The sequence below is a fragment of the Phascolarctos cinereus genome, unplaced genomic scaffold (genome assembly GCF_003287225.1).
Source record: "Phascolarctos cinereus isolate Bilbo 61053 unplaced genomic scaffold, phaCin_HiC Scaffold_1;HRSCAF=81, whole genome shotgun sequence".
Taxonomy (NCBI): domain Eukaryota; kingdom Metazoa; phylum Chordata; class Mammalia; order Diprotodontia; family Phascolarctidae; genus Phascolarctos; species Phascolarctos cinereus.
The window spans coordinates 52,545,185-52,568,501 of record NW_027555514.1 but is presented as its reverse complement, the minus strand read 5'-3'; the positions used below and the strand labels follow the sequence as shown (position 1 = coordinate 52,568,501).

Here is a 23,317-nt window from a genome sequence, read left to right as displayed (position 1 = left end):
CATTTCAAAGCGGTTCTGCTTATCTTGATAGTAGTTGAACTTACCTTGTGTGAATTTACACAATATATTACAGCGGCCCTTTAAAGACATCATTTTTACTATTATCACATTATTATTATATTACTAACTTCACCTTTCATTAACCTCCCTTTCTTCCTCCCAATTAAGAACACAAAAAGGTGGGGTAGTATGGGGAGTGGAATAGGGTGGAGGGTTGTAACAATTAAATCCACTAAATGGCCACATCTAAAAAAATATGCGTTTTCCAACTTGTGTCTATTCCTTCTGTCTAAAGGAGGGTAACACCTCTAGAGTATTTTCAGGTTTTTGTGGAGACTTTAATTAGAGTTTCAAAAGTTGTTTCTCTTTGCCTTGTTGTCACGCCTTAAATTCTTCTGATTCTGTTTATTTCACTTTATATCAGGTCATACTACCTAAGATTCCATGAAATCACCTCTCATCATTTCCTTTCTAGATTTCTCTGAACTCATGTGTTTGTATTCCAAACTTCCTACTCAGCTCAGGTCTTTCCATCAAAAATTCTTCAAAATCTTCTATTGTGTTAAATGTCAATTTTTTCCCATGTAGGATTATACCAAGTTTTGCAGGCTAGCTTATTCTTGGTTGTAAGCCCATGTCTTTTACCTTTCTAAATACTGAATTCCAAGATTTCCTCTCATTTGTACTTGAAGCTGCCAGGTCTTGTGTGATCCTCACTGTAATTCCGTGGTACTTGAACTGCTTCATTCTGGATTCTTGTAATATTTTCTCTTTGACATGGGAGTTCTGAATTTTGACTATGACATTCCTGGGAGTTTTTATTTGGGGATTTATTAGAGGAGGTGACCTATGGATTCTTTCTATATTTATTCTGCCTCCTGGTTCTAATAAATCTGTGCAATTCTCTTTTATGATTCCTTGAAATATAGTGTCCAAGCTTTTTACTATATCAATGTTTTCAGGGAGCCCAATAATTTTTGTATTATCTCTTCTTGACCAGTTTTCCAAGTCAGTTGTTTTTGTTACCAAATATCTAACATTTTCTTCTTCAAGTTTTTCAGTCTTTTCATTTTGTTCTAATATTTCTTGCTGTCTTACTGAGTCATTGATTTCTGTTCTTGTTTTCAAGGACTCCATATCTTGCCTAAGGTCCACCATTTTCTCTTCCAAGTTATCTATTCTACTTCCAATTCTTTCCTCGAGGTCTTTTATTTTACTTTTTATTTTTTCTGGGAATTCACGGAGTCCTTGTGGAAAATCCATTTTTTCCTTTGAATCTATGGTTAGAGTTATTATGGAGCTGCTTTCTTCTTTTGGAGGATCTCTAGATTTCATACTGGTTGATGTTTTCATCTTAAATGTATTTATCTCTGCAGGTTTAGTTTCTGAATTAAGGCTTTGTGCTAGGGCCAGGTTATGTCCCCTAATAAGCTTCTGGGTGGGCTGACTGACCAGGGAACCTCTTACCCTCCATTCCCTGGGTTCTTGAACTGACTTCCACATCCTGAGATTAGGCCTCTTTAGATCTTTGAGGTTTAGAGCTGAATCCTTAGGGCTAACTGTTGTCTCAAAGACAATTGTCAAGAAGCTCAGAGTCCTTGAGCCTGTACTGGTATGATGGCTGTGGATGTCTACTACCTCAGCACTCTAGCACTTCCAGGCTCTCCACCCTAGAGATTTTGCAATGGGAAAAAAGTGCTCTTGCAGGCTACAGTCTATGTGAACCCCTTGGTTAGACTGGGAGATGTAGAACCTAGTTTTGTTTGGAGGCTCCTGTTTTGTATTGCCTGGATTTTTTTTTCTCAGTTCTTAGGTGGAAGAAATCACTGAGTTCTAGTTTCTCACTAGATTTCAGTGTAGAGAGGACTTCAGGGATTGTAGGAGTAGATAAGCAAGAGGTAGGTGTTCTGCCTTGAGTATCAAAAGTCCAGACAGCTGATCCCAGATGCTAACTTGTTGAAAATCTTGGAGAAGGAATTCTTGTCTAGAAATGAGCTGGCTTAGATGATGTCTTTGAACTATGAGAGTCTTTAACTACTCAAAAGGAGTGACTCTCATAAAAGTTCATCTTCTCTCAAGTGTTACAGGAATTTCTATTCCCAAATTCAGTTCCCTGCAGGAGTCAGTACTAATCCAAGATTAGACGAAGCTGGAATTTACCTCACTGCCTTCCTTAGACCAGGAAGGTGTCTTGAAGTCTCTCTGCCTCTCAGGAAAAGATTCCCTTCACTCTCTCCTCTCCAACCAATTTCTTTATTTACAATGTCCCCTCCTCCAGGCCAATAGTCTTCCAAATTGATGGTGGTTAAATTTCCAGGTTTGTCCAGAATCAAGACATGCCAATCTCCATGTCTTTCCAAATGAGAAAGAACAATACAGATATAATGGATGCCATCTTTAAATGAGAAAGGAAATGGGAAGGAATTGGCGTGGAAAAAAGGAACCCTCAGCTGAACTCAATCTTCAGTCCCAATTCTTTCCCAGTATACAACAGCTGATTAAAAAGAGACATCTGTGCCAAGGATTTTCTTGCTATAGTGCAGAAGCAAAGAACCCTTTGCTGGGAGCCTAATGTATTGAAGATGATTCAAACACTCAGGACAAAAGTCAGACTTTTATAATACCAGAGTGTACTCCCATGCTAACATTAATAAATGGCAGTTATTTAGGTTTACATAATACTTCTCATATCTAGCAGTGGAGTGGTGATGTTCTGGTGAACAGGAGTTTGCCATTTACTCTGATCACTCCCTAACCTTCCACTGGATGAGCTATTCCTTCCCTTGGGCTTGACTTCCTTCAGCTACTCACTTAACTCCTTCCCTCTAGGAATGGTTTTTCTCTTGAACCAAGCCCAGGTAATAAAGATGGTGGAGTTCCTATCTCAGTGATGGCCAGACAGTTAGACCATCCAAATCATTGTTTATCCTTCCCCTCCTAAATTCCTCCCCTACTTTCCCTATTACTGTATAACACCATCCTCCCACTCCTTCAAGCTAGTGTCTCTGTATTCCTAAAGCATAGGTCTGACCACGACACCCTTCCCCATTCAATAAATTTCATTGGCCCCCTATTCCCTCTAGGATCAAATATAAAATCCTCTGCTTGATGTTCAAAATCCTTTATAAATATCCGCCTCTTATCTTTCCAGTCTTCTTACACTTTACTTCCCAACACATCATATTTGGTCTAGTGACACTGACCTCTTTGCTATTCTTTGATTGAGACACACCATCTTTCAGTTTCCAGCATTCTCTGGCTGTCCTGCATGCCAAGAATGCTCTTCCTCCTCATCTCCGCCTACTGACTTCCTTTAAGTCCCTATCAAGATTCCATATTCCATGGGAAGCTCAATTCTAGTGCCCTCCCTCTCTTACTATTTCCTCTTTATCTTGTATATAGCTTGTTTGTATATATTCGTTTGTTTATTGTCTCCTTCATTTCATTGTGAACCCCTTGAGTACAGGGACTGTCTTTGGTCTCCTTTTGTATCCTCAGTGCTTATCACAATGCCTGGCCATGTAGGTGCTTAAGACACGTTTATTGATTAGTTGGTTCATTGCTTAAAGGATTTCTCACATAAGAATATTTATTCAAAGTTACTCAAACACTCAGGAAGAAATCAAGCTTTTATACTGCCCATTTCATACTACCTTTTTAAAAAACTGTCTCTGACCTGGGAAATCGTAACCATGAATAACAATTTTCTTCTACAGCTCTGATCCCCCCAGTCAGTGGAATCCTGGCAAAAAGTGCTTACAGCTTTAAATCTCTCTCCCTTCCTTACAAAGCCACAATTCCCCTTTCCATTGCTTTCCAAGTAATAACATATATAGATCAGCAGTGCAGTAGTTAGCAGCTTTTATCACAGTTGCTGGTATAAAAGACAAAACAATAAGATAAATAAACCTCAGAAACAAAGATTAGCCTTCCATCGAGAGACAGAGAGAGAGAGAGAGAGAGAGAGAGAGAGAGAGAGAGAGAGAGAGAGAGAGAGAGAGAGAGAGAGAGAGAGAAAGAGAGAAAGAGAGAGAGAGAAGGGGGGGGGCATCAGGCTAGGGGAGAGAGAAAAGAATAGATTAGAGGGATGATGGATCACTGGCTCCAGTGTGAGGAGTCCTGACTGGTTGTAGCAACACAGTGCCTGCTTGTGTCTCCTCCACAATTTTGTCACACCATCTCAGCCTCAGAAAGTCTTTGCTACTGGCAGACTTCTGACCCCACATTATGAACTTAGGACTAGATGGTCTCTGAATGGGGCCTCCCAACTCTGAACCTGAGACTTCAACTAGCTTTTGGGGGAGTCTAGCTAGAGTTGTAACAAGAACTAGGCAGATCAAACACCACCTCAAATTTTAAAGCTGAAAGGTGAAGGGCCACTTTGCACCTCATCACTTTCTCTTTCTTATTCCAAGGTCTTCCTTTGGCTTTCCAATTCTCTTACTCTCTCATTCCTCTTTCAAAAGTCCCTTAGCATGGGACAGGTTTGCTGGTCAAAAGCCCCTCAAGCAATATGTCCATTCATTGGCCACAGTGGATATCACATTTAAAGTACAAATAGCCAAATTAAAATTTGTTGGTAATCTAAAAACTGATTCTTAGTACCTTCTGTGTCCTTCCCTCCCACTTTTTGACCTTCACTTCAGAAACAGAAAGGAGCTATATTGGATTGAGGGCCATTTAAAAAGCATCTCCCCATGATTCATGGTAGCCATGGCCAAAAAAGTTTCATCACCAAAGGGCCAGGCTACTGATGATGTGCCTTTTTGTGATGAGCAACTCTGGTCCTGGTTTGTTTAATGTAATGGCTTGGCAAGTTTGAGATTATCCAGATGTATTTCATAGATATTTCTTCACCTTTCAGTTTTAAAATTTGAGGTGGTGTTTGACCTGCTTGGTTCTTCTAACAACTCTAACTAGACTCCTCCAAAAGCTAGTTGAAGTCTTAGGTTTGGAGTTGGGAGGGCCCAGTCAGAGACCATTTAGTGCTAAGTTCATAATGTGGGGTCAGAAGTCTGCCAGCAGACTTCAGGGTGTCTGTGGATGGGGGGAGGGGAGAATGCATCTCCCCCCCCCCAGTCTCTAACTGAAATTTAGCAATCCCTTCAATTATGGAAAAACATTATTCTGAAAAAGGTCTTCAAGCTTCACAAGACTGCTAAGAGTCCATGACACAAATAGGTTGAGAACCACTCACCTAGACCCACTCCACTCCTTCATTTTGGAGATAAGGCAATTGAAGCTTAAAGTAGTGAAATTATTGTGTGTAAGGTCACAGGGTGGCAAGCGGCAGAACTGGGGTTTAAACCCAGGTCTCTTGACTCTTCGTCTATTTTGAGGAACCCCTAGGGTGAAAAGATAATTTAAAAAAGGAGAAAGCCCAAGTGAGGTCAGTGCCCTTTGAATGGTCCCCCTGGTCTTCCAACCCGCAAACCCCGGAGAAGTTGGAGGACAGAAGCCAAGGATAGAGAGGCATTCACAGCCTCGCTGAGCTTCTCTCTTGCGGTCCCTACAACTTTTCTGTTGTTGCCACTGGCACAACTGGCAGCCTGAGGTTCCTTCCCCTCTCACCCCCAACCCCAAGAGACGCGCGGATAGCTGAGGTAACGGCAGTGCCTAGTGGTCTTAGCAGGTGGGGGAGGCGGGTGCTGATGTCACTCAGCTCCCTCGGGCACCGAGTCACAAGCCTCCGGGCCAATGGGAGACTCAGGGGCCGTGCCTCTCAGGGTGGCCTCGGGGCTTTAAGAAGAGGCTGGGAAGCCAGAGGGGATGGGGGAGAGCTGTCCATCCAGGACCGCGTAAGCAGCAGCTGCCTCCGGAGCCCAAGCCTGGTGCTTAGAAGAGTAGCGCCGCAGTCATGTCTCTGCAGGTAAAACTCAGACCGCCCGGGATGCCGCCAGTGCCCTCTTCGGATGTGCATCTGCTACAACCCATGGGGAAGGAAGTGTGTGTGGGGGGGAAGGGGGTTGGCGGGATCTAGCCCCTCCCAGGTTGCGATAGTCAGTCAGGACCGTGGGCTCTGGAGCTTCAGAAGCCCAGCCCTATCCTGGCCCAGAGCGCAGCCCGGAATGCCCAGGATGCCCGGAATACTTTATCAGGCCCGCTAGCAGGAGTCCATCGGCTTCAGACATCTAGGACAGCGCAGGTTTCAGGAGCTGGGCCAACCAAAGCCCACAACTCTTAAAGGGGATGGGCTGCAGCTCGGAGTTCTCCTATGTTCTGTGCTGCCGGCTGGGTGCTTTGGGGAGGGGAGAGGAGGGGAGGAAGAGTCTTTAATCCCCGCCTCCCGTTTCAATTAATGTAAGGGACAATGTAAGACATTTACGTGCAGTTTTCCCAAGGGAGTGCAAGAGGAATGAGGAGGGCTTTAATTCCTCTCTGCTCAGGCTGAGCTTGGAGGGGGAGTGAGAGAGAGAGAGAGAGAGAGAGAGAGAGAGAGAGAGAGAGAGAGAGAGAGAGAGAGAGAGAAGAGAGAGAGAGAAAGAGAGAGTGTCCTAGGCCTCGAAGAGAGATGCCTTCCAATTTGCTCTTATTCTGACTGGGTGCCTTCAGTTGGCCATTGAACTTACTCCCACTTCCCCCTCCCCCATTATGGTGCGACCAGTGCCAGCAGGAAAACAAGGGAATAAGTGTTTTCCAAACAAAGCGATGCCAAGTGAATGAATTTTCCTCTGAGATTTATGTAATTGTCTTCATCATTCATTGCCTGGTCTGCATACATTTACCCCTTCCCCACTCCAACAAATTCCCACCCAAAAAACCCAAGCTGCATACATTTACCCCTTCCCCACTCCAACAAATTCCCACCCAAAAAACCCAAGCCCTGCAGAAAGTGCCCCCCTTTTCAATATTCAAACAAGTGTCTTTTACTACAATCTCTACTTTTTTGGGAGGCCAATTTGCTTGGATTCTGTTTGAAAACTGATCATAGTTCTATTTATTTAGATGATTTTTACAATAGAATATCAAAGACCTTTAGCACTACAGAAAAGAAAGATACACACACAAACTGGTAACTGGGCTTATAGGATTTGGAGCTAGAAAGAAGGTGCGTTAGAGATCATTTGAACCAACAAGCTACTTTGCAAATTGAGCGTGAGAGAGAAAGCAATAGTATAGACAGTAGCAGCCAAGATTAAGGCTTGCTCCACTGATTCTAAATTCAGTTATCTTTCCTTTATCCTCAGGTACCTCTGTTAATTTGTTTTTCACCTTTAATGAGCCATTTAAGTGTTTGGAATGTCTATGAATATAACATTCAGAAATAGTCTTTACAAAGTTGATTTTAGCCAAGCAATTTCCATTAAAACCTTACCTCCCCTTTTACCTTCTCATCAACATAATTGCAGGGTAATTAATTTGTTGGTTTTGTGCTAGTTAATGCCAAGGTGAATATGATCACGTAGTGAGAATTGAAGATGATTTGAATTATTCCTCCAGATAGTTTCTTTCTATAATTTGCTCTTTAGAATGACCCATGTGTGGAGATTTGAAGGAATAAGTTAAGAGAGTCATGACCCAAATTTCAACAGGTTCAAATGGTAATTTCTGTCTTCTCTCTTACCAAGTCTTTTATAAGCTCTACTAATGAGGTGGCAAAATTGGATGAATTACTGACTTCCCTGTTGGAGATGATGCCATCCTGGATGATTGCTTTTTTGAGTATAAAGCTGGTGAGATAAACTTTAGGTCCGTCTATGTTTCCTTCTGCCCGTCCTTTATGTAAATTGCTAATGAACAGGGCAAAAAAAAAAAGATATCTCTTTGTTTGACATAAAGAGAATTCCAAAAACCCTGAATTATCACACACAACCTGTAAAAGCAACCCTTGATTTTTACCAAGATTGGTGGGGAGAGATGAATTTTTTAAACCTCTTCCTGACAGTAACAATATAGCTGCAAACGCCAACATAGGAAATGACAGCAAACATCTCAGGGGACATAGGAACTCAGGAAAACAGTAACAGATTGTAAGGCTGAAAACAGAACTGGCGGCATAAACATAATTTGCTCATTGGTATGCTCCAGCAGAAACTGGGGAAGCTTCTCTTCCTCTCCTTTCTTTAAGCTGTCCACAAATGGATAGAACTGCCTTGGAGCAGGTGACATCACCCATCAGAGATGCCCAGTTGGAAGAGCATTTAAAGGCCATCTATTATGAACCATATCTGAACGACTCCTCTGTACAATACACCTGACAAGAAATTCCTTTGAAAGCCTCCAAGGAGATGGAGCTTACTACCCCCACTTTTGGATAGCTCAAAGTGTTAGGCAGTTTTCTTTATGGAAAGCCTAAATTTGCTTTTTTTTGCAACATTTATGCATTACTCCTAGTTCCTTCTGTAGCCAGCAATGTTAAGTCAGATACTTTTTTCACATGGTAACCGTTCAAATATTGTACTTGAAGTTAGCTACCATATTCTTCCTAAATCTTCTCTTCTTCTAGCTAAACATCCCCATTTCCTTCAATGTAGTTTAATAAAAAAAAAAAAGATCTCAAAACCTTTCATCACTCTGTCCCCCTCCTCTGGACATTTCTGCAGATTCTTAAAACATGGTGCCCAGAATTGAACACAATATCCTACATATATGTTCCAAGTAGGGTAGAGTAGAGCAGAATCCTGGCCTCCCTCCTGGACTTTTTACTTTCAACCTAATGCAGCCAATCATTGCCACTGTCAGCTAGTACTGAGATTGCAGTCCTTTAAGACTCTCAGCATTCTTTTATTTTTTAAACTTAATCGGTTTTTCTTTAACTTTTAATTTTTTTATTTTTAATTTATGGAACAAAAGAAGCATTTACATAACATAGTATAATAAAAAAGATGATTGCACATGAAACTGCAAATCTGCTATGCACAACTTGCTACTCCTTTCAAATATACAACAAAATTATCATGTAAATACTCTCTAATCATACCCCTGCCATCTTGTACATATGAAATTCATGGAAGTAACCTCAGAAGCCATGTAGCTCAGCCTTTCCTCCTTCCATATTTTGATATAAGGAAACTGAGGCCCAGAGAGATCACTTGCCTAAGGTCACAATGGTAGTAAGTGGCAAAGCTGGAATTTAAATACAGGTCCTCCAACTCCAAATCCAGAATCACTCTACTATACCATAGTGCCTGAAGTTAATTTTCATTAACTCAGATGTAAGACTACATTTATCCCTACATTTCATCTCGTATCCAGCCTACTAGTCGAACCTGTCAGGGTCTTTTTGGACCCTGACTCTGTCATCTAACATTATGACTATCCCTCCTAACTTTATTTCCCAGACTTTTTAAAGATGAATTTTTGGTCACAGCAATTTTGAAGATCAGGGCTTGAAACTGGCATTGGTGCCAGGAATAATTATGCCAACAAAATCATGGCTCTTTGAAATATCCAAGTATTTCCTACCTTACACCATGTGGCAAGAGATTCTCCTCCCACCACAACACAGAAGTATCTTCTCCACAGGTAGCTGATGGTTATTACAGTGGTTAGGAAGGGAGATTCCTTTCTTGCAGGCAGCCAAGCTCTCCCTTGACTATAGTACTGCTTGGAGGGATATGTTTCTTGTGTACTGAGTCCCTTAGAAACAATTGGAAGTCAATTTCCTAGCCTATCCCTCACAAGATAGTAAAACTCATAACTCAGTATTATTTCAGTTCATGTTTCAGCATTTCAAGGATCTGTGATTTTGTCCCAACATGTATTCTCCCCATTAATTTAGGTGGCAACCCTTGTAGAGCTCAGTAAATGTTCCTTGACATTTTCAGTTATGTTACACATTGAATGGGCAAAGATAAGGCCCATTTACAATGTAGTTCACCTGGGAAATGAGGCTGGGGTCCCAAACAAGTCATTTGCCAACTTTCTGAAGATAAGCTGTTGGCAAATTGTGAACTGGTCTGCAGTTTTAAAGTGCCTCTTTCCCATTAATTGAAAGAGATCTGGAGACAAAAATCAGGTGTTAGAAGAGATGGAGGGGAGGGAAAGAAAAGAAAGGAACAATCCATGAACTGAGTAATCATATTCACTGTGTGGTATTTTTAAAAAATTATTTACTTGTTGACATTGTATATTATATGCTTCACAAAAAGATTTAAATATTAATATAGAAAAAAATAAACAGTCAAAAAGGGCAGTTTTTACTTGTTAAAATTAATTAACTACTACAGCTGAATGCTGAATTTAGCCTTGAATTTCCTGGCATTGAATTTGAAGATAGGAACTTGTATGTTACCATTCTTGATTACAGACAAACTTGCATGTTTTCTTTTATCAGAGATAAACCTTTTCTTGGAACTGGATTCAAAGAAGAATACTCTTATACAGGGGCCTTAGATAATATAATAGACAATCACCTCCAAGCACAGTTCTATAGAAGGTACAAAAATATTGCTTACATATTCTTGTATCAATATTCTGAAGAAGCACTTCACCTTTTATGGAGCTTAACCCAGAATATCAGTGAAGTAATTTCTATTGGGCACTAAAATAACCTTGATTTCTGATGATGTTGAGGATAAAGGTCTAGGAATTTAAAGAAATGAATGATGGGTTTATTAGACAGGCTCTTTCAAATATTAAATTTCTCGTTTAAGCCTTTGGCAATGATTAGATTGCCACTAACCCATTCACAGCTGAATTATCTGAGAAGTGCCCTCTTGCCCAAGTGTGGTGACACATATCTGTATTCTCTGCAAATGAGGGAGGCTGGAGTTGATTGGTCACTTGAGATAGAGAATTCTGGCTGTAATAGAATTAAAAGTAGGCCCTCAGACTGCTTGAAGAGGGATGAATTGTCCCATCTAGGTCAATAAAACAGATGTGGACTGATCAGTTTTTTTTTAAATTTTTAGGCAACTGGGGTTAAGTGACTTGCCCAGGGTCACACAGCTAGTGTCAAGTATTTGCTCTGAGGCCAGGTTTGAACTCAGATCCTCCTAAGTTCAGGGTCGGTGCTGTATTCACTGTGTCACCTTGCTGCCCCCCAATCAGTTTGAGATCAGGCTGTGAGTGGCCCCTGAAATTCCAGTCTGGGAGAGAGAGATATAGTCTTTTAAAAAAAGTGCCTTAAAGAGACCAGATATTGAGTTATTAATTAAAAAGGCATCCCTTATACTTCTGATCCTAAATGCATTGGGGGACAAAACTGACAGTTCTGATTGTGATGGATCAAAAAGTTGACTTGCAATTTTTGCTCAGACAAGGGCTACCTCAGAGCCAGGCCACAGAAGGTGCTTGTGGACAGAGTCAGCTTTTTCCTTAAAAAGGAGCTTGTGGTGAGGTAAAACAATAGGTAAGGTGCTGGACTTGGAGTAGGAATGACCTGAATTCAAATCCTGCCTTAAACGCTTACTAGCCGTGTGACCCTAGGTAAATCACTTACCTTCTGTGCTTCAACTTCCTCATGTGTAAAATGAGGGGGTTGAGTTCAGTGTTCTCCAAGGTAGGTGGCACAGTGTATAAAGAGCTGGACCTTGAGTTAGGAAGACATGAGTTCAAATCTGTCCTCAGACATTTACTAGCTTTGTTACCCTGGCCAAGTCATTTTACCTTTGTCTGCCTCAGTTTCCTCAACTGTCAAATGAAGATAATCTTAGCACCCACCTCCCAGGGTTGTTATGAGAATAAAATGAGAGAATGCTTGTAAAGAGCTTTGTAAGCCTTAACGCTCTTTATAAATATGTCATCAACACCCTCTTCCAACACCTTTTCTAGCTGTAACTCAATGATCTTATGACTTTATGCCTATGCATTTGGATACATACTTGGATAAAACCCCTGAGTTCTGCATTGTGGAACAGCAAAATGCAGTTTTGGTCTGACAAATTCTAAGGGCAAGTATCATAGGCAATTAACTCTGTTGGTCATAAAAGAATCTTAGTAAGGCCCTGTAGAACATCTGATTTTGAGTAACAATAATAATTATAATAATAGCATTTATGTAGCACTTTATGGCTTACAAAGCAGTGTTATACATATTATCTCATTTTACCCTCACATCAGCCATGGGAGGTTATTATCCTCATTTTATAAATGAGGAAATTGAGGCAAACAGGTTCAGAGTTGAGCTGTAACTTGATGGGCTTGTTAGAATAAGCTAGCTACAAAATGTATCCCATAGTAGTTGAATGCATTTAGTTGCTTAATGGAATCATTTACCCATTTGAATGCTGGGGATTGCCTTCCTAATATGATTTTAGTTTTCATTTAATTGATGTTTTAGTTGGGAGGTGGGGAGATAGCAATACATGTGGCTTCCCAGCTTCTTCCTTTTTTATATAAAGAAAGATCTATCTCTGACATGTATCAGTAATGTTTAAACAATTTCCCCTATTTCCCTGGGGTTTTAGTTTCTTTTTATTATTATTTTACTTTTAAAAACAATTTATTTATTTTTTTTTAGTTTTCAACATTCACTTCCATAAGATTTTGAGTTTTAAATTTCCCTCCCTCTCCTCCCCCTTCCCCAAGCTGGCATGCAATCTTATGCTCTACTTATACATTCGTATTAAGCATATTTTCATCTTAGTCATGATGTAAAGAAGAATTAGAACCAACGGGAGGAACCATGAGAAAGAAGAAACAAAACAAAACAACAAAAGAAAAGGAGAGCAAATAGTATGCTTCTATCTGCATTCAGATGTGAATAGCTTTTTCCATTGTGAGTCTTTTGGAGTTGTCTTAGATTCTTGCATTGTTGAGAATAGCTAAGTCTATCAAAGTCAGTCATCACACAATGTGGTTGTTACTGTGTACAAATTTCTCCTGGTTCTGCTCATTTCACTCAGCATCAGTCCATACAAGTCTTTCCAGGTTTTTCTGAAGTCTGCCTGCTCACCATTTCTTATAGCACAATAGTATTTCGTTACATTCATATACCACAACTTGTTCAACCATTCCACAATTGATGGGGATCCCCTCAAATTCCAGTTCTTTGCCACCACAGAAAGAGCTGCTTTAAATATTTTTGTACATGTGAGTCCTTTTCCCATTTTTATGATCTCTTTGGGATATAGCCCTAGAACTACTATTGCTGGGTCAAAGGGTATGCACAGTTTTATAGACCTTTGGGCATAGTTCCAAATTGCTCTCCGAAATGGTTGGATCAATTCACAACTCCACCAACAGTGCATTAGTGTTCCAATTTTCCCACATCTTCTCCAACGTTTATCATTTTCTTGTTTTGTCATGTTAGCCAATCTGATAAATGTGGTGTGGTACCTCAGAGTTGTTTTGATTTTCATTTCTCTAATCAATAGTGATTTAGAGCATTTTTTCATATGACTATAGATAGCTTTGATTTCTTCCTCTGAAAACTACCTGTTCATATCCTTTGACCATTTATCAATTGGGGATTCCCTGGGCTTTGAGGCAAGTAACTGGTGAGGCAGCAAATTGTTAACTGTTAATTCCTTTGCTAGGTCTTTGCTGTAGCACTCTTGAGCATTACAATGCACTGAGTGAGCAAAGGAGGGAGATAAGAAATGGGGAAGAAGTCTGACTCATTCCATGCTGATTTTGTAAATTTCTTGGATCCATTCTCATGGCTTTGTCTGGATTCTAGGGGTTCTTCCCAGAGAGGGTGAACATTTATTAGCTCATAAGAGGCTTCATGGCGAAACAAAGAATAAAGATGTCATTAATTTGCTCTCAGATTATGTTTCTCATTTAACTCATTTCTCCTGAGGCAGTCAGCAGACTCAAGGGCAGGCTAAAGGTTCAGTAAGCAGTCTAATATTCATTAAGGGCTTTTTGTTAGTACTGCATATATTGGGGTCTTCAGCATTTTGGGGATGGACCAGCAGGTCATTAGTGCAGGTTAGAATAGTCCCTAACATAGCCCCTCAAATTTGGGCTAGGCTGGTCCTTGGAAATGAATAGAAGCCATGATAGTATAAGGGACTGATTCTAGCTTTGGTATGTGTGGTCCTGTGTTTAAATCCCATGTGACTTTGCTCACTTTTTACCATGCTATGTAAGGATAGCTTGAAGGAAATAGGAAAGCTTAGCTTGAAGAAGAAAAAAATTTGAGGATAGAAGTGGCCCCAGAGGCCCAGCGTTCAAATCTTACCTCAAATACTTACTAGCTGTTAGACCCTGGGTACATCATTTAAGCCCCAGCTGCCTTAGTTTCCCCACTTGCTAACTGGAGATAATAATATACCTATCTCCCACAGTTGTGCTTTGTATATGATAAATACTTAATAAATGGTTTTTCATCATTCATTGAAAGCATTTTGCAAACTTTAAGTGCCATATACGTGCTATTATTAATCTGGTTATAATCATCAAACGTATTTTTCTTGACTCCAGAAGGCACAGTTGGAATGATGGGTAAAAGTTGCAGATAGGTCAATTTAGGTGTCTTATAAGGAAGGACTTTCTGCAGGTGCTATTCAAAAGTAAAACTGGTTGACTCATTTAATAGTTGGTTCTTCCTCACTAGAGAAATTCAAGCAAAAGCCAGATGACCATTTGTTGGAATAGGTTGTAAAGAAGATTCCTATGTAAGTATGGGTTGGCCCAAGTGTCCAGTCAACTCTAAAATTCTGTGATTCTGTGACAACACACATATGATCTATTACCAGGCCTGTCCTTGCTGCCTTTCCAGTTTGGTAGGACCTGTTAGAGTTTGAATTCTTCTGGGCATAGGTTGTAAGAACCCAGTATCACCTCCACACCTCAGTGAGTCATGGAACTAAACCTTTAATAGAATAATAACAGCAATTATTTTTATGTGCTGTTAAGAATGGTGATTTATGGACTCCATCAGGAGAAAAATGGGTATGTGATAACTGTAAATGCCATTGGGACATAACATTGGTTACATACAAATTTCAAAAGACAGGTGGGGTTGCCTAGGACATAGCCAACTCTTACATACTATTTGGAATTGAGATTTATCATAAGATTATTCCTAATCATTGTGATAGTAACAGCTATATTATTATTCAGGAGAGGCTGCACAGCATAGTGGATAGGGAATGGTCTTGGAATATGGAAGACTTGGATTCAAATCCAGCCTTCAGCAAATATCTGGGTCTTGACTCTGGGGCAACTCAGGCAATATTCTTAGGGAAATTCTCTAAGACTGTAAAATGGAAAGCAGTTGCTGATTTGCGTTAGTTGAGGAAGTTTTCTTACACAGAATTCTCTGTTCTGAAGAAATTATAGATTAGACTCGCCCTCCCCCCAAATTAGGATCCAACCTGGGGTTTATGGGGAAGTGATACTGCTTGGTTTATGAACAGCTCCTATGCATGGATTTCAAAGTGAATGAGAAGCTGGTGACCATTACCAAAAGTCTTATACTTTACCTGTTTTTTCAATGAAACGAAATAGTCAGTGGTGAGAGTTGTACCTAAGACCTGCTTGCTCCTTTTTTCAATCCCGCAATTTGTTGGAGAAAAAAAGCAAGTTGTGTTTGAGGGATTTCCAACAGGCTAAACCAGAATGACTGAGAGTTTTGCTTTGTGAAGATAGACAAGTCAACAGTTTGAATTCGTCCTGTGGAAAGAAGCTAGACCTGGAGAATTCATTAGAGCAAGGGTGGGGAACCTGTGGCCTCAAGATCACATGTGGCCCTCTAATGCGCAGAACAAGTTTGGATCCAGTCAAAGGGCTGCAGGTGGGGACCTCGAGGGCCAAATGTGGCCTCAAGGGCCTATGCTCCCCAACCCTGAGTTGGAGTAAGAATTGGCCCGCCATCGAGCACCTGATCTAAAAAATAAAGTCTGACAGCAAGAAATCCCCAGGACACTTTTCCATCTTTACTACTTGATCATACGTTTTAAAGCAGGTGAACATTTCAGCTGAAGCACGTTTGATCCCCTGGGCTTCTCCCCTGTGCTCCATGTCCGAGCTATTCCTTTGCTGAGCTGCAACATCAGCTGTATTGTGTGTCACCCCTGGCTTCAGGCTTAGCTGAACCTTTGGCTAAAGTAGTTTTTTACTTAGGTGCCTAACCATGAAGTAGTGATCCATCATGCTGTGATGTTCACATTCTGTATTTCCTGTGGGTGAATGTATAGCTTATCAGGATGGTTTCCAGTTCTGTCAATGTTTACTAAAATTAATCTCAGGGGTCAGAATGAATCGGAGGGGTTAGAGTAGGTCAGTCAGTCTGTAAGTATTTATTAAGCATTCACTATGTACCAGGTACCTTGTTAAATGCTGGGGATACAAACAAAGGCAAAATTTTGTTCTTTTAATTTTTGGCTTTCTAGTATTTTTTGTGATGTTCCCAATTCATTGATCTCTTCCATCTCTTTTTGTCAATGAAAGTGTTTAGAGATATGAATTTTCCCATAAGGATTGCTTTGGCTGCATCCCCAGAATTTTGGTATGTTGTCTCATTGCTGTCATTATCTTTAATACAATTATCAGTTCTAAGGTTTTTCCTTTGACCCACTGATTCATTAGGAAAAGGTTATTTAATTTCCAAAAGATTTTTAATACTTTTTTTCAGAAGTCATTAATTTAATTTTTATCACATATTGCTCAGTGATATACAATATTTCTGCTTTTCTGCATTTATTTGAGGGCTTTTTATATCCTAAGCCATGATCAATTTTTGTAAAAATGTCTTTAGCCCTAGGACATGGAAGGAATCCTTTTCTAAAACCAGGTCACAAGTCAAGCCGATATGCATATGTTATGTACCTACCATGTTCCAGGAATGGTGCTAAGTACTGGGGATTCAACGAAAGCCAAGAACAGGCCCTGCTCTCAAGGAGCTCACAGTCTAATGGTGGTGACAGGGTTCAAATGAAAAAGTACAAACAAGATATGGATAGGATATGTTGGAGAAAATCACAGAGGGAAGACATTAACGTTGAAAGAGCATCTCTTGTCTCTTGTAAATAGATGATACTGAAGCCTACAAAGTTCCAAGATTCCAGAGTCTTATTTTATTTGCATTTTTAATGTAATTTAAATTTAATTTAAAAGATGTATGTTTTATTATATTTATATTTTATGTGATATAATTATATTATATATAATAAAAATTAAATCAGATCACTAAGAGGCTAAGTAAGACCTAAACTAAAAGTGGCTAAAAGCTACATTTGGCATTTGGGAATCACCTAAGGGAAACGGAAGTTAGATTTTATTCTAAGGAGATGCACCCAAAACTAGGCACTGGAATTAGCCACTGGCAGATAGCCCTTTATATTGTGTCTTTAGGCAGAAGGTTACAAATTACACAGAGAAGAGGAGAAAGAGCGACACCAATTAATGAGGGCAAGGCTGAACTCATATGGCTGAATTGTTTCATACTGACTTCTAACTTCAAAGATCAATAAGTTCATTTTCGTGGGCTTCCCTTGATGCAGATCAGAGCCCCTCTGTGAGGGAGCAGCAATCTTCATAAGCCCATATTGTAAATTAAGTCCATTTCTGGAAGCTAATGTTTGAGAGGAGCCTCTCTTCACTTAGTTGGCCTGGTCTCCAGATGCAGGCATGGTCCATTGCTGGGCCCTTTCAGTTTACTAGGACTTGTTGGAGCTGGTCATAGCCTTCATGAATTCTAAGTCACCTTCATTCCATGAGGAAGCAAGAGAAGAGGATTTCAGGATTTTCATATTCTAATTAGACAGAATCATAAATAATATCAATTGGTTACTAAGTATGCTGAGTTTCCAGGAATATTCCTGGGTCCAGGAAATGGACTGAGCAGTAGTGTCTTAAACTTCTTCCCTTTTCTTTTTTTCTTCATATTATGAAGAAATTCCCAGTGTATTTGCAAATGCTTTCTGAACTTCTCCTTCTCCTTCTCCTCCTCCTTCTCTTCTTCTTCTTTCTTCCTCTTCTTCTTCTCCTCCTGCTCCTCCTCCTCCTTCTTCTCCTCCTTCTTCTCCTCCTTCTTCTCCTTCTCCTCCTTCTTCTCCTTCTCCTTCTCCTCCTCTTCGTTCTTTTCCTTCTCCTCCTCCTCCTCTTCTTGCTCCTTCTCCCAAAAGCATAAACAACGACGATCCTTCCATTGGAGGATCGGAGACTGGACTCTGCCAAGGCCTTGATAGGTGACCTTTTGCCTCTTCTTGCTCACAATCAGGCTATGGTTCCCAGCCACTTCCATATGCAACCAAGTGCATTCCCCAGCTCCTTTTTAGCTCGCTTTTTATATGCTATCTTCCACCTTATAATTTAAGTTCCTTCCAGGCAGGAACTGATAGTGCTTGCTTACACTTGCACCCCCAGTGCTTTGCACATAGTAAGCACTTAACATATGCTTTTTCATTAATTCATTTCTCATTAATTCAAGTAAGAATAATAAAAAACAGCTGATATACAAAACAGTGAACTTATATTGTACATGGACACACAGGCCATGCTGTCTTCTGAAGTTTCTTCTCCTGCATATTTTATGTGTCATTTTTGCTTAATTCTTTATTTTTTTGGTATCATCTTCTAAATGTTTTCTTTCATCTTCCTGAGATACGAGTAGTGGAAAGCAAGTTTTGATGACAAGGTCAGAATCTTTGTAGACCTAGTCATTTTTGAGAACTTTTTGCAAAGTTGACATAAAAATGTTTCTCATTTTTTCTTATACATTTGTGAGGCAGATACAAAATTACTTCCTATGTCCTTTTAAATTTAAGATTATATTTCCTAACAAAATAAATGGCAGAAGGTATCTAGAGATTGGTAACTAGGCTATTGAAGTATCTGGAAATGATGTCATACAAGGAATATTAAAAGGAGTAGCAACATTTACAAAAATGCACATATGCCCCCTTCTTTCCTCTGCTCCTGCCCTCACCCTGTTGTAGACCCTTATCACTTCACATCTGGAATATGGCAACAGCCTGCTAACCAATTTCCCTTTCCAAAGTCTTTCCCCTGCTCTAGCCAAATCCTCCACTCATCAATCAAAGTCATCTTCTTAAAACACAGTCTAACCATATCATCTATCTGTTCAATAGATACCAGTGGTATCCTATTATATCCAGGATCAAATATACAATTTTTGTTTAGCATTTAAAGTTCTTTCTAACCTGTCTCCTTCCTATTTTCCTGATCTTTTTATACCTTACTTGTTTTCCAGTGAGACTGGAATAGGCATAGTGGACTGGGCTGTAATAAGTAATGAGCTCTCCATTTTTTTTTTAGTCCAACCTCCTCATTTTATTTTAATTAATTTATTTTTAGTTTCAACAATCACTTCCATATTCTTTTGAGTTTTAAATTTTTCTCCCCCTCCCCAAGACAGTGTGCAATCTGATATAGGCTCTACACATACATCTATTAAACATATTTTTACATTAGTCATGTTGTAAGAAAGAATTAGAACCAATAGAAGGAACCACAAGAAAGAGGAAACAGAACAATACAGAAGAGAAAAAAAGAGCAAATAGTATGCTTCAATCTGCATTGTAACTCCGTAATTCTTTCTCTGGATATGGATAGCATTTTCCATCATGAGACTTTTGGAGATGTCTTAGATCTTTGCATTGTGGAGAAGGGTTAAGTCAATCAAAATTAGTCATTGCACAATGTGGCTGTTACTGTGTACAAAGTTCTCCTGGTTCTGCTCACTTCACTCAGCATCAGTCCCTACAAGTCTTTCTAGGTTTTTCTGAAGTCCACCTGCTCATCATTTTTTTTTTGTTTTTTTAGGCAGTTGGGGTTAAGTGACTTGCCCAGGGTCACACAGCTAGTAAGTGTCAAGTGTTTGGTCTGAGGCTGGATTTGAACTCAGGTCCTCCTGACTTCAGGGCCAGTGCTCTATCCACTCACCTGCTCATCATTTCTTAGGGTATGATAGTATTCTATGATATTCATTTACCACAGCCTATTCAGCCATTCCACAAGTGATGGGCATGCCCTCAGTTTCCAACTCTTGGCCACCAAAAAAGAGCTGCTATAAATATTTCTGTACATGTGGGTCCATTTCCCTTTTTTATGATCTCTTTGGAATATAGCCCTAGAAGTGCTATTGCTGGGTCAAAGGGTATGCACAGTTTTATAGCCCTTTGGGCATAGTTCCAAATTGCTTTCCAAAATGGTTGGATCAATTCACAACTCCACCAATAATGCATTAGTGTTCCAATTTTCCCAAATCTTTCCCAACATTTATCATTTTTTTGTTTTGTCATGTTAGCTAATCTGATAGGTGTGATGTGGTACCTCAGAGTTGTTTTGATTTTCATTTCTCTAATCAATAGTGATTTAGAGCATTTTTTCATATGACTATAGATGTCTTTAATTTCTTCATCTGAAAACTGCCTGTTTCTATCCTTTGACTATTTATCAATTAGAGAATGACTTGTATTCTCATAAATTTGACTTAGTTCTCTATATATTTTGGAAATGAGGCCCTTATCAGAGATACTGGTTGTAAAAATTCTTTCCCAGTTTTCTGCTTCCCTCCTAATCTTGGTTGCATTGGCTTTATGCAAAAACTTCAATTTGATATAATCAAAATTAGCCATTTTACATTTCATAATGTTCTCTATCTCCTGTTTTGTCATAAATTCTTCTGTTCTCCTTAAATCTGACATGTAAACTATTCCTTGCTCTCCTTTGGAGAGTGGCCAAGCATAGCCATTTTTCAGAGATGGTATAGAAGGAATTCCTATATTGGATGGAGCTTGTACTAAATGACCCTGAAAGTTCCTTACTACTCCAGGAGTCTACTTTTTAAGCTTTTCAACAAAAAAATTAAAAACCTTTATACAAGGATGATTATTAAAAGTCTTTGGACTAGTTCTAAGGCTAACGACATTTAAGAAATGGATCACTTTCTTTTTTTAGAATATCTTGAAAGAAGGGGGAAGGGTAATATTTTTTTTTGTCCCACATCTCAATTAAACCTCAAAGTTTAGATATTTTATAAAAATTAATTTATTCACTTATGTAGAATGGTCCTAGGAAAATTGCAGGCTGCCAAGGAGATATTTGTTAATTTGATTATGGGAAATTTTACTGGTTTAGGACATTATAATAATTTCCCCACTTACAACACTTAAAGTTTTGTACTCAGAGTAACCTCATTATTTACAAAGAGTAGCTGATTGTATTGAGGGGCTACAACTTTGTATTGAATGGTCTTCCCTTTTTTTGGTTTCTTGCTTTTAAGACTGCAGCAAAGAGAATTCAAACATTTCTTAGTGTTCTTTTAATAAAACAAACTTTCAAATGAGGGCACCAGAATTTACTTTCAAGAAGATAATAGGACATAGAAGATAAGAGTGAACAATCAGTGCTAAATAAATATGGATCTAATGAAAATAATTTCATTCTATCTCTGTCTTTGTGAAAGAATATATTGTACCAATAACGTATATCTAACTCATAAGCTTGTAAGAGATACCTAAATTCCTTTTGTAAAGGAAATAAGGAAGGGAAAAATTATCTGGGCAATAATTATATATTATATAATATAATAAATGATAAAATAGTAAATTATACTCTAATAATTAAATAGTTATTATCATTTATGTGTGCTTTAAGATTTGCAAAATGCTTTCCTCATAATAACCCTGAATTGCAAGTATTATTATTCTTTTACAGATGAGGAAATGAAGGCTCAGAGAAGATACATGTCTTAGTCAAATAATTAGCCAACTAGTTACTTTTAGAGTCAGGATTCAAGATCAAGTCTCTCCCAATTCCCAGTCAGTCCATTGTTCTTTCCACAACAGACAGAAAGACAGAAAGAGCATTTATTAAGTTCTTACTATGTGCCAGGAATGGTGCACAGTTCTGTTTATGCACAATACAAAGTGCTAGGGATATGAAGACAAGGAAACAAGCTAGGTCCTATCTTCACTCACATTCTAATGGGAGAAGACAACACAGAAAGGGAAGCTAGGAAAAGGAGAGGAAAAGGCTGCTGTTGAGGAGGTAGACAACCGTGCAAGACAGTTGACTCCAAAGTGGAGGGGGGAATGGGAAAGAGGGGTGAAGAAAGGAAGAAGAAGACCAATGCCTATAACTAGGTTTCCTTGAAGGTTACACTTTTTCTTAATTTGGCCCAGCCCTTAGCAGCAGAGGGGCTTAGTATCACTTATCTATTCATTTTTCTGTTTCTATAAGGAATAATAATAATATGCTTTATATGGCACCATAAGGTTTGCAAAGCAGATAGAATCAGTTACATAATTAAGTAGAAATTAGATAAAATATTTCCTTACATTGATACATTAGAGTTTAATTAAAGAGCCAGTTAAGTGTTTGGATCCATTTTCCTCGAGTCCAATGTCTCCTCATAACTCCTTGGCAGTAGGCTCAAGCAAATGATGCCATGCTCTCTGCCTAGAGGGAGAGAATGTACCACTATGTGACTTTCTTCCCCCTCCCTTTTCAGAATGACTTTCATAATGCTGCTGAAGATGTTAGGAAACTAAAAACCAGGCCAAATGATGAAGAGCTCAAAGAACTCTACGGTCTCTACAAACAATCGATTGTTGGAGACATTGACATCGGTATGGTACCTACACATTTCTTTATTGGGAAGTGTTTGAGATTTTAAACAACAGTTATAATGCCATTTAATAAAAATGTAAATTTAAACAAATCTGTGTTTCTTTTGGTAGAGTGTCCAGGAATGCTAGACTTAAAGGGCAAAGCCAAGTGGGAAGCATGGAACCTCCAAAAAGGTGTTTAATTATTAAACTGGATAACACACTTTGTTTGGTATACCAGAAGATTAGCAAAGGTAATCTGTTTTTTTTCCTTTTCAGGTCTGTCAAAGGAAGATGCCATGAGTGCCTATATTTCTAAAGCAAAAGAGCTGATGGAAAAATATGGGATCTAGAACAATGTTTGCTGGAGTTCTTTTTCATTATGAAACTGTCTTATGATGTAAAATAAATTAACACTTAAAGGAAAAGGTAATATTAACTCTTTATGTTTAACCTCACTCCTTAATATGAGTTGAAATATTGAATTGTAGTATGCAGAAGAAACTTAAATTTTTACCTTCTTTAACTATACAGAAATTTGTGGCTTTTTTTAAAGAAAAAATAAAAGATTGGTTTGTTGAATGAGAACATAGCTTCATGCTTATCTGGTCTGAAAACATGACACTGATACTTATATACTCTTATTTTAAAGTAAATCCAGGTGGTGCTTCCACAATAAAAATAATTCATAATAAGACAGTTCTACTAATAAGCAGATGAAATGAAATTTAAGGCTGCAAGTGGAAGAAGGAGCTTTCAGAATAAAGAGGTGATAGTTCCACTGTATTGCACCCCAATTAGATGATATCTGTTCAATTCTGTAAAAGGACATTCAGAAGTGGGGGGTAGCTAAAAAAAGGCAACCAGGGATGGCAAAGGGCCTTGAGTCAGTGACACATGAGGATCTC

The 23,317-nt window shown here is 39.1% G+C and overlaps 1 protein-coding gene across 1 annotated transcript; it reads left to right on the top strand.

Annotated features, from left to right (window-relative positions):
• Window positions 1-5,697: 5,697 nt before the first annotated feature.
• ACBD7 (acyl-CoA binding domain containing 7) lies at window positions 5,698-22,997 on the top strand. The gene is made up of 4 exons (XM_020987512.1): window positions 5,698-5,869; window positions 22,313-22,430; window positions 22,542-22,604; window positions 22,689-22,997. Exons 1-4 carry the CDS (start codon window positions 5,858-5,860, stop codon window positions 22,760-22,762), a joined length of 267 nt encoding a protein of 88 aa, XP_020843171.1. The 5' UTR covers window positions 5,698-5,857; the 3' UTR covers window positions 22,763-22,997.
• The last annotated feature ends 320 nt before the right edge of the window (window positions 22,998-23,317 follow it).